General features: G+C 47.2%; 1 protein-coding gene across 4 annotated transcripts in view; it reads left to right on the forward strand.

Annotated features, from left to right (window-relative positions):
* LOC121591974 (5-hydroxytryptamine receptor-like) overlaps positions 1–11,388 on the forward strand; it is a 74,607-nt gene extending 63,219 nt beyond the window's left edge. For all 4 annotated transcript variants that reach the window (XM_041913105.1, XM_041913104.1, XM_041913106.1 and 1 more), the window contains 2 exons: positions 270–1,007; positions 9,070–11,388. In XM_041913105.1, the coding sequence (XP_041769039.1) occupies positions 270–953 (684 nt within the window). In that variant the 3' untranslated portion in view covers positions 954–1,007; positions 9,070–11,388. The remainder of the gene's footprint in view (positions 1–269; positions 1,008–9,069) is intronic.
* Positions 11,389–12,398: the final 1,010 nt, after the last annotated feature.

Consider the following 12,398-nt stretch of genomic DNA (forward strand, 5'->3'; position numbering starts at 1 on the left):
CCGATCCCCCGCCGAGTGGGCGCCAGCACTAGAGCGACCGGTGCGAAAGAATACACCCTTCGCATCACGATGGGCCCCCAGTGTGTATACCATTAGTCGACGCAATCCACCCGGAATGAAGCATCCTTGGGGAGCTCGGGCAAATTTCTACACTATTTATGCACCGTTCCCACTGCCACTGCACCGTGCTGAGAGTGATGCGAAAGTCCCAAACTACGGTCCGCCTTTACGTGTACCCTCTTCTCTTCCCGTTTTCTCTCGCCACGCAGGGCAACGGGACGCCGCTGGGCAACAATCAAATACCGACGGTGTCGTACGAGGTCACGCACCAGCAGCTGGCGCAGGCTGCCGGCTGCTCGGAATCGAACAATAACAACAACCCGGGACGGCCGGGGTCGGCCGGCAAAACCAGCCCGAGCGGTAACGGTGGCACCCTGCCCGGCTCCACCTACCCGGTGCCGCCCGTGCACGCCTCCTCGCCACTGCTGCCACCCCAGCACCAGCACCACAACGCGGCGACGACGGCAAAGCAACCGGCCGGCACACCCACGGCCCACCTCACGCCCGGCAGCGCGGGCAGCGGGCTGCAGGGGGCGGGCGGTGGCTCCACCCTCAACATCGCCAGCACGCCGAACCCGCAGGCCCAGGTCTCGAAGCGCAAGGAAACGCTCGAGGCCAAGCGGGAACGGAAGGCGGCCAAAACGCTGGCCATCATCACCGGCGCGTTCGTCGTCTGCTGGTTGCCGTTCTTTCTGACCGCGCTGCTGCTGCCGCTGTGCGAGAGCTGCTCGATCAACGACACGGTCGCGTCGCTGTTCCTCTGGCTCGGCTACTTCAACTCCACGCTCAACCCGGTGATCTACACCATCTTCAGCCCCGAGTTCCGGCAGGCGTTCAAGCGCATCCTGTTCGGCACCCACCGGTCCGCCAACTATCGGCGGGGCAAGCTATAAAGCCGCTGGCGAGCTGGCGACGAGCGGGCGGAGCAGGAGCGAACGCAAGGCCCGGTAAGTACGCATCATTTGACAAACGAGCCGGACATTTTAACGAGCCCCGAAGTACCCGCCCGGGATTGATGGAATGGAATGTGCATTGCGTTGGAAGGATGCGTGCGAGCGCGCTTGTTACATTGCAGTGTGATTCTTTGTTCAGAATTTAACCATAAGCCGTGTTTCAACAGCTTTTCAATCAGTGGGCTATACTCGATGGTTCTCAACACAGTCAAGCTATCAGGCTATATTTTAATCTGTTTCATACACGTCCAACGATGCATCACGGAATCAAATCAGTCAAACCGAACACCAGATATCGTAATCGATCGACCGGAACACCGAACATTTTGAAGCTTTCGTGCTCTCAGATTACTTGAAATCTAAAATTTCATGTTGGCTAAGTTTTGGGTTATTCAACTCTTAGCTGGGGCGTTCCTACAACAAGAAAAGTTAATTCTAATCGCATCTATTTCATTGATTCTTTCAAATGAATTGCTCATGGACAATGACATGAAAATATTGGGACTGCTAAACTTCAACATTTCAATCCATTCTCCAAGAATCCCAACTTTTGTAAATACCTTAAACTGCTCGCAAAAAACTACAGTTTGCTTCTCGGAATTTCATCACGCGAAAGCCAAACCCGCTGTTTGCCTTTCCCCTTTTTCTTTTACTATACTTTTCTCGCTTGCACACTTGCGAATAAGAAATCCATTCTCCTTGAATACCAACAGCAACAAAAAACCATCCTAAGTGGACGAATTTGAAAATAATTGACCATTACGGGCCGGCAATCCCAAACGCTAATGAACCGTAACCAGGGCTTAAATCCAGGGCGTCCCAAAAAATTGATAGGATTCGAGGGCGATTGATTTTACTCCGAAAACGTAAAAAAAACACGCCACAAACCATTAAATCGTGTTTTGTGCGGCCACGGTTCGCTTTGCTTCGCCTTTCTACTTTGTGGTTATTTTTTTTTTTTTTTTTTGCTTTTGAGATCGAAAAAGGAAACTCGATTTTGGAGCGCGTTTCGTCTGGTGCAAACTTTCTTAGCTCAAAATATTTTTGCATTATCCCTGTCACGCGCATTGCACTTCACAATCGATGGAAATCAGTCCATCGATGGTTGGGATTGTTTCGTGTCGGTCTATTTGGGCACCTAACACAAAATAACACCAGAAAAAGGGGTTCCGATTCCAGCTGTTCCATTTGACCTTTCCCAAACGCGCAAATACAGATGAATCAATCAGGCTGTTTTGCTCTGCAGGATCCCTTTACAAATCTCAGCCCATCCTAGACCTCTGGGCGCTTTGCACGGATTGCAAAATTAATCTGTCTTCACAAATTTAACGCACACCAATCGTGCCGTAAAATCTGCTAAAACAAACACTCGCACACAAACAGGGAGACAGGCCCAGGCGAATGAGGAAGAAGGAAGGCTCATTCGCCTGCAGCAGAAGAGCCCATTCCTTTCCCAACTGGGACAAGCTGGCCAGCTATCGCTCATTAACTCTCAGCGGGTCACCACCGGGGCCACCAACCGACCGCGCGTGTCCGGGCGTTTTGGACGGGTCCCGTTGATTAGTAGCTCATAAAAGCCGGGTGCTCCCTTTAACCCGGATCTGCCCCCTCCCCGGTCACCAGAGGGGCACGGGTTTCCGGATTGCAGCACGCTTCGTCCGCTTGCCAGCGGGTCCCTTCGGGGCAAAAAATTAATTACACCAGCACCGGGGAGATCGGCCAGCCTTCTCGTCACTGCAGGAAAGCAAAAGGAGGAAATGCTGTGATCCCGAAGCCTTTTTTTACAAAGTGATCCGGTCGATAGTGCGTCATCCTGGGATAGGAGGGCTCCGGGACCGAGCGGGTGAAAGTGCAGTGCAAAAGAGGGACGAACGCAGTGCTGAATGAAACGGTAGCAGCGCTGGTTTGTATCGCCGCTGGGCAAAGTGGCAGACAACAGAGCGGCAAGAACGGCGAGCAAGTAGGCAGGAAATGAGGAAAAAGGCAGCCGGCCAGTAAAAGGAAGATTGGAAAAGCGCCTTATAGGACACGGTCGACCTTCGCCGTTTAACTTCCAGCGCACGGTATCTTGTGAAATCGAAGCAGCAGCAGCAGCAGCAGCAGACAGTCGAAAGGGATGTTTTTCATAACACAAAAGAATCACCAAGGAATGGGAAGGGCGGTGCGAGGGTCGCTTGGATAAAGAGGCGAAATGTTTCAGACCCACCCTGGAGCAAACTATTCAAACCTGATATTGCCTTCGAATGAGATCTTCTTCTGCACGAACCAGCTGCACTGACGACGTCTTCTTTTTAATGGCTTCTTTTTTGCTTCGCTCTTAGCACTGCCCATCCATTCCCATCCTCAAATGGGACACCATAGCCCACCCCGGAGGAAGCCGTTATAATTCATTATCATTCGATTTCATCTCGGGGGGAAATTAGTAAATTTCATGATTGAATTGAATTCCGTTGCTTTGTAATGCCGGGACAGTGCCAGGTCGTCTTCATGCCGACGGTTTCTCGTGGGAGTGTTACGACCAGTCCAGCCCACGTAAGGAAAGATGAAACATCAGCCCATGACCCCACCAGGAGCCGGTACCGGTTTGCCGATTGGGGCATGTCTGTGTGCACGGCTCACAACAGTTTGCTCAAAACACATCAACGATGGCAAGCTGGCAAGGGAACGGGCCCGATGGATGAGACCATTGGTTCGAATTCGCTTCCCTCTTTCCTACCAAAACCCATCCCCATCTATCCTTAGGGAATGATGTCATCGTAAAACTGGCCTCCCACCCATCGCTCCTACTTCGGGGTTTCTCCCTGTACTACGACTTGATTGCCGTTTGCACATGATTGCGCATTAGTTCAGGAGCTTCAACCGAGCCGTTAAACAGAAAAAGAAGCAATAAATACTACAACATGCAAATGATACCAATCACTGCTTCGACCGGAAACAACACCACCGAGAAGCAAGAGATGATGATATCTTTACCCCGCTGGAGTCGTTTCAGTGAGGGATGAATAAGTTGATTTAATGTTTGCCAGTCGTTTACCAACACGCCAAACGATTGTCTTGTAAATTGCTCCGCGTGAAACGATGTACGTCGGTGAAAACGTTCAATGGTAATCCAATCAAGGCGCTGTACAAGCAATAGCCCTAATGCCGCTTATTCGCCTAAAGGTGTGCAAACTGCATTACATTACTTTTGCTTATCGAATGCATGTTTGCATCACTTTTGCACCAATCATTCGAGCGACGATTTTCGGGCAAACAAACACAACGGTAATGCAATGTTTAAGCCTTCTTCCTCGCAGTGCTTTCCCGCTGTGCCGTATGTAACGGCGACGACAAGTCACTTTGGCGGTAAAATTTGTTCAATTTCTTCTGATTCGATCACCTACAACGGTGCTGCGAAAAGGTGTAGTTTTACTCGCTTGCACACTGCTGAGCTGCTGTTTTCACTTATCAAACGGTGACGCCGCGATGCCCTGCTCAAATATTAGCAAACAATTTCGTTCCATTTGCCGTTCGTCCCAATATTGCTCGTTCGATTTGCGCCGTGGAAGAATAACAACAACAAAAGCCCCCCCCGTGGAGCAAATGGTCTAGCAAACATTATCCGAACGATCACGTTTGGACGATTTGAAAAGTTGCTTCAATTGAACGGAAGTAAAAATGCTTCCACAGTCACACAGTAAGCCAAACGAGTGAACAAAGATCATACACACAAGTTTTTTTTTTCAATGGAAAAAGATGCACAAAAGCTTAGTTTTCCTAAAGTTTGACGCATTGGCCGTTATGGAGCATTTTAGTTTGGTTTTGTTTGCGCTCGACTTGCTGTCAAGCGCAGCGCACTCGCTTGCCAACGCGCAATACCGCTGAAGCACACGTACACAGCCCCCTCGTTGGTGAGGTTCAGGAGAGAAGAGGGATAGCAACCAAAAAAAAACGGCCCTGGTTCAATATTTACCAATTCTATTACCGATGAGAAGAGTTTCACCATGTTTGCTTTCCAAGGACCGGCAAAAAAAAGGAAAGAGGAACCGTTTTCGCAGCAGAAGACTTGCTGCATGCATACTAAAACCATCATGCACAGAGACACACACACACACACAACCATGAGTACTTGCAAGGCCACTACACTTACGGGAGAAGATCGACGCATCGACGGTCAGTGTGTGCAGTAAGTAGCGAAAGCACGAATGGCGTTCTCCGAAACGAACGAATTGTTTGCCTTTTCATATCCGATTTACTGTCGGCGTGGCCACTCAACCTCACTCACTAATGGAACGTGTATGTGTGTTTGTGTGTATTTTTGTACTTCTATTACATCAACCAAAGCAGTGTGCCAAAGCAGACCAAATGGTCCGCGTGTCCAGTTGGGCAGGATAAAGTGCACACCGGAGCTGAAGCAGTGTGATTAACTTGCGGAAAGTTTTTGACTCCAGAAAGTTGGTATAAACTGTACACACCGGCTTCCAGCCACATGGGCATTCATTTTGGCGTGGGGAATGAAGGAAGCAAGTGCATCCGAGAAGTGGACCCGGCCCGCAAGTTTGATAATACCTCTATTGAGGGCAATGCAGCACATCATTCACAATGCATTTGGACGGGTGAGTTATTTGTATGCGGCGCATTCGAAGCTGGGGCAAATCAAAAATTGAGAAGCTGTTGTGTGCGCGCTAATGGTGTTTGTAAAGTTCTGAGAGAGTTGAGTTGTAAAGTTCGACAGACCGTTGTTAAGATCAAAATAAAAGCATAGATAAAACGTACACCAACTTGCCCTTAAGCACCTACACATCTTGCAGTTAGCTAGTACTTTTGGGACTCACATGCCCCGTCCTTCAAGGCGTATTCCGATTCAAGACATGTTCAAACCAGCATTGAAAGTTATTCTTCCTGGTAGCCAGAAAGTAACACATGTACTACGCGCTACCCTTCAATAGAATTTGCATGGCCGGGACTGCTTCGTTTTGTTTCAATTGCTGTCAATGTTCCAAGCAATTGCAATGAACTTTTACTTTACATTATCATTGTGGACATATTTGCAACAACATAACTGCCAGCAGGAATGAACTGAACAGGGATAATTGTTTCACAATTGCATACTTGCAGGCGAATTCTGAAGAATACATTGCTGCTTTGGCTATTACAAAAATACCATTACTGCCACTGCACCCTGCAATGCTGCTCTGCTTTGCCATTGCGAACAAAACTTTGTGCGTTAAAATTAAACTGAAAGGATGGAGTGAAAATTAAATTACACGAGCACACACAACACTGTGCTGCATGCTTTACATTTTCATTATGCTATGATGCACATGATTGATTCACCCACTTCCCCTGCACAGAGCTTTTCTTCGTCCTCCGGCAGACGTTTTCAGGGAAAAGGTGTGCAAAATTGTTGATTCTTTTGTTTGTGTGTAAGTGAGTGTGTTTTTGTTTTGTGTTTCGTTTTTCATCCCAAATTCGCAATTGTAATTGTAGTAAAATTTGAATTAATTTCAAAATCAACATTCCATTCGCGTGTACAGTTTTTGACTTTTACCTGGCAACCCTCTGTGGATGGTGCATGCGAAGGCAAGCTTACCGACCAGGGCTGTGTGTGTGTGTGTGTGATGAAGCCGAAGCATACACTGAACCGATAGGAGCTTTTTTTTGAGGGGGTTTTAATTTTAAAATTCCACCGTACACTCGACGACCACAGAAGCTTTCGTTTGTGCGAATGGAAACCGCAACAATATCAACAACAGCAAAAAACGAATTACATTTCATTTAATTTTCAACCAACTGTAAGCGTGTGAGCGTTCCAAGAGGCAGCCCACAAAATGCACGAAACGTTTGCATTCAATCAAACCACTGCTCGCTACTCGCACGAAGCGTTTGCGGGACGCAGAATGTGCAAACGAAAGTGTCCAACAATTTTGCCACACCGAACCGAGCGGACCGACCGTGCGATACAGCCCCCACGGAGCACTTTCCGCCCCGGCATGCTTTTGTGAGAATAGTTAACCGGCGCTTTTTGGGGGTGCATAATGGGTGCACAATAAAAAGGAGGTGCACTTTCCTTTGCCCGCTCGTAATTGCATGCTTTCGAAAGATTTCACAACGCGTGCGCGCGCGCTGAGTCGGCAACCATTGAGGGTGGGAAGTCGAGCGTGCTCATTTACACCAGCAAGGCAGCCAGCTATCGTGGTGGAACTTTCGTCCAAAGCGCCAAGCGTGACCCAGAGGTCAAATGGTCTATTAATTAACGCTTCACGATCTGCCGGGCATCACGGGCAGGTAGCAGTCCGGCCGGCCAAAACCGTTGAGCAAAATGGCACAAAATGTCTGCACTCCACCCACTCGCCCGCGCATCCACCAGCGAAAACTTCCCATCTGATACGGGCCGGTACCATCACGATAATGTTCACCTCTTACCTCATCTCCTGCAACACCTTCTGCATACTATCCCGTGCGGACTATTTATGGCCCCTCGGAACCCTGTCGCCGTCCCCGGCGCGAAAGGTGACTTTCGGTGCGGCTTCTTTGGCTGGCGATAGTTGACGATAACGCTCCGGAGCGCTCGCGCACACGGAAGAATATCAGTTTGTTACCTGTTTCGTCTGTTTCTTTTTTTCTTCCTTTTCTCCCCCGTTTGCACGATAAACATGTCGTAATGAACTTTGGAGAAGTTTTTCAAAAACCATCCCAAAACCCTGCGCTGCACTAAAGCAGCGCTCTAAAGGACGGGGAAAGTTGCGCCATCGAGCGTACAGCCTTCGCCGATGCTTAGCCGGTGTGTGCACGGGAAAGCTTTTATCCGGGAAAGCTGCCGGTAACGAGAGGCGAAATTGCAAAGGGAGCACATTACAAGGAAGCTTCAGATAATTTTGCTGAATGCCGATGACGGTGCCTTTCGTACGGTGGGGAGGAATCTCGAGCACTGCACAATTTGGTTGTAATCTTTGAGATTTTGTTTCTTTTGCTTTGTTGGTACTATAATTTCCGTAATGGTTTCTAATAGAGAGCAAAGTTTTTTACTGAGCGAGCTGGTAGTTTGTGCTGACAGATAGTTTGATAAAAGTTTGCTGGCAAAGTTTGTTTTTTTTATGTTTTTGCTTGCTGAATTTTGATGCGCCTCACTATTGTAACCATTTTACAATGGACGATTTAATTTAATCTTACTAACGTTTGACTGTTTGACTTTTGCCGGGACGTTTTAATTTTGTGGAACTTTTGGTAATGTCTTAAATTAGAGCCTGGATGCTCAGTGATTTTAATTATTTATTCAAACAGAACGGTTTATTCTTTTCCCTTCTACTACAATCCCTTGCCAGTTGAGATCGTGGGAAACTGAAGGGTTTGTACAAGAAATCAAATAAAATAGCTACTAACATAATGAATAGTAAGGCAGTGATAAGAACAAACTAATTCCTAATTTAAAAAAAATATTGTACAAAGATAAACCAGATATTCATAAACTTATGGTACACACTGTAATGATGCTTATGCTGCTTCATTGTGTCTCATTCAACACCCAAAGTAGCTCGAAATGCATTGTAGTTTTAATCATTGAAATGTATCGTGAGATTAATTACGTTCCAAACGTAAGGTTCTCGCCCTTTGTGTCACCTGTGTTCTCGTAATTTAAGAAGCAAAGACATTTCAACAGATTAGAAGCCCCTTTATTTCTATCAACCATCCATGGGTCGCACCACTCGATTGCAGACACCGTAATTAATTTCCTTCACCAGACACACGTGTTGAGTCGTTCGCAAAAGCTCTCTAAAACCAAACGCAATGCGCTCGTTCATCAATCGAATCGAAAGCATGTTACCACGGCAAACACATTCATCCCGAAGCAACCCGAGCCGGCTCTGAAGTGTCAATCACAAAGCGTCACACTCTCACACGCGGTTACACGATCGAGAATACAAAGCTCGGCGCCTATCTTTGGCGTCCGGACAAATTCGTATGCAAAACAAAACAAAAAGTCAAAATGATCCGATTTTAATTAACAACAACTTACTGAAACCCGCCGTTTTGTGCGATTTTGTTTCGCTTTGCTTTTTCCGTTTCACCTTCACAGGGCACCCAAAACCGATGCGGAGGACGGAAGTGAAGCCCAGCCCCACCTCCCGATTGTTCATCGGTCGGTTAATCGTGCCGATCAAGGCGTGCCCGGGGCGAACAAAAGCGTTGCTTGTGTAATTTTCGCCCACGACAAATAATCAAACGGAAATCGTCGTCGTCGTCGTCGTCGTCCGTAGCCGTCTTGGGAGCGTTGCCAAGGAAAGTGCCGGGAATCTGCCAAACGGAAGCACAGGCACTGCCACGGAATGGTCGTGAAAGAGAACAGGTAGTAATGATGATGTAAGGATGTCGTCGTCTTACACACACCAAAAAAAAAATAATTCGGATCGGCGCCTCCGTGAAGAGCGACAAATTGTGCCGGGACGCGCGCAAGGTGTGCCAAAAAGGTAAAATTGTAGTGTGCAAAATGGCATACAAAAAAAAAAAACCCACGAAAAGAAGGTCGTATTTTTGTAGATTCTTTGTTTTCTTTTCTTTTTGATTTCGGTCTCGGTCCTCCCTGTCCCCGAGTTTATCTTTATTTGTTGCCTCCAGGGGGAGGGCGTCGGGATGAGATTTTCTTGTCCACGGCTACGCGGATTTATGTATCCGCGGTGTGTACGCACATAACTCAATTAATGTCCTGCATGTCCTGTACCAGCAAATGGTGTTTTATGTACATACATGTATATGGCTACGTGTGTGTGTGTATGTTTGAGTTTAACAAAACCACAAAAAACACACACACGTCCGCACGAATGGAAGTAAAAACTCACGCCTCGTCGCCACACGAGATGACACACACACACAAGAAGCAAAAGAAACCCCTCACGAATGTACAATTTATGAAGATGTGCTTCCGGGCACAAAACACCGGGACGAGAAGCAGCATTGCACAGCGAGCGGCAAAGCGGTCGTTCCATTTTTGCCCGAAGTGCATTCCACTTCCTGGTGGATGATATTGTGTGCGCGCTTTTTGCCCCCCGACAGGATACGCACCGTACTCGTCACAGAGGGAGGGAGAGAGAAAGAGAGAAGCAAACAAAAAAGAAAGAAACCTGCTCGTAATCCTCAGCAAACGGCCCTTCGCCGTCTCAAACCCAACCGTACTGAGCTCCACGGTAGAGACGGCGAAGGGCCACAGCGGACGGACGCACCAGGTAGAGAAGAATAAAATAAGTACGCGCCGTATCCTGTGAGCAATAGCGTCGCACTCGTCTCGTGGTCTCATCGCGCCATTATCCTATGCCCGCCCAGCGAGCAGCATCCCGGTGCTTCACCACCGCACACTTACGCACCATCATCATCATCATTTTGAGCGGCCATTCCATCCGCTCCGAGCTTTTCAGCCTGTCCGCCATTCCGGAAGCTTTTTCCCCATTCAGCCACCTTTTCTATGCGCTACCCCATTATTGGCATTATTGTCACACTTTGCGCTTTAAAGCGCGCCTCTCCGCGGTGGCACTGGTGGTGGGGAAGGTGTGTGTAAGTGATCTCCGAAGGATGGACTTTCTTTTTTTTTTGTGCGTTGTACAAACACTCGCTCGGGCGACTCGAGCATGTCCCGCTTTTGAGTAAAGATTCAATTTTAAAGCACCCCCGGTGTGCGGGGATGGAAACGCACCGCACGGCTAGGATACAGGTGAACGTGTTTTTGATCCTCAGGGAGTTTCCCTCGTTGTCCAACCGCCAACCGAACCACCCTCACCGGATCGATGCGAACGATTATGACTTCCTTGTTGGCATTGTGTACGGGCTTTTCTGCCACGGGGAAAGCAATAAGCATTTTGTGGTTTAATATTTAGTTGTTAAGCTAGAAAAAAAGAAAACACACAAATCACAAAACAGTGATTCTGTGGTGAGCTGATGTTGTTTTTTTTATATTGAGTTTAGATATTTGAGTTCACATAATCCATGCAAATATGTCTATTTTATGCATTTGAGACATTTTTTAAGTGATCAATAACGATTTATTACACCTTATTGCATACCTTTAGGCGCTTAGCAATATTTCAAAAGGATATTTGTTCCATGCAACAAAATGTCTCGCTTAAGCTAGTTTTTTATCAGTTTTTAAATCAACTTTATAATTAAAATGCTATTGAACTACATTGCATAACCAAAGGCGCTTAATAATAACCAAGGGACTAGGGGAATACTTAGCAAAGACACCAAAAGCCTATTTTATGATTGTCATTTTTTATCCTATTAATTTATTTACAAACCCCATGTTAAATACCTTGAAACGCATAAAAGCATCCAAATAAGAAAAATTACATTTTCGATTAAAAAAGACAATTCAAAAAAACATGCCTTTGCATACCTTTCGGCGCTTCATCACAGTAGAGAAACAAAACAACAGCAAAAATTTATCAACAGCAAAAATATGCATGAAATTTAAAAAAAAAAAAAGGTGAAATGATTTTATTGTTGTTCACAAACTGTTTTTTAAAACGATCATTTCACCTGTATTCGTACGTTTCATGTATGCATTTTGGAAGCTTCCATACAGTTGTAATAGCATGTAAACCCTGCGTGAATGGATGGACAGGCGTTTTGTCTTTCCCCACCCCACTTTTTCAAAGCTTTTCCGTTCCAGTTTTGCTCCGGTTATCGGTACAATCGAAACACACCACCCGGAAAGGTACATCGAGACATGAGGAGCCACGGCATAGCTTGCGTTCGCGTGGCACCTCCAACAAGGTGCCGGTTTTTGCCTCTCTTGTGAAAGGTTTAAATTTGTGCCTCTTTTCAAAGCCCCATTTTGCCCTTTGAGCATCTTGATGGATCTTGCGTTCGTTACCAGCGGCATTCACTAGCGCCAGCTTATCTGCCCCTGTCCCCTCCGTGAGGTACATCCTTACCGAGCGGGAGGTGTCCAAAGTGTTCTTCCCATCTTTCGCCGTCGTACACCGGAGACGCATGTCATTTTTCCAACACCTTTTTTGTGTTGCTGCTGCTGCTGCTGCTGCTGCTGCTACTTTCCATCAATCGATAAGAGAGGCCGACATGCGGGAAGAAAAATATGGCCAAGATGGTGATGGTGAGCCGAATGATACTGACAGAGCGGCACTCCGCCTCGTAATAGAATTGCGCCCGTAATTCAACGGCAACCCAGGGCGGTAATCCAGAGCCGGTCTCGGGGAAGCCAACTTTCCCGTTGCCTTCCTGCCCAGATCGCACCGTAGCTGATTCACCATTCAACTTCATTTGCCAAGGGCCAGCCCAGGTCGTGGGCAAAAGGTGAAAAGGGCGTTTTGGGAGCCAAGGAAGCAACAACAAAAAATGGAGAAAGGGATCAAGTTTAGCAGGCAAAAGCTTGCCAGTGCACACACATGGTGCGGC

This window comes from Anopheles merus, chromosome 2L, assembly GCF_017562075.2.
Source record: "Anopheles merus strain MAF chromosome 2L, AmerM5.1, whole genome shotgun sequence".
In the NCBI taxonomy this organism is placed as follows: domain Eukaryota; kingdom Metazoa; phylum Arthropoda; class Insecta; order Diptera; family Culicidae; genus Anopheles; species Anopheles merus.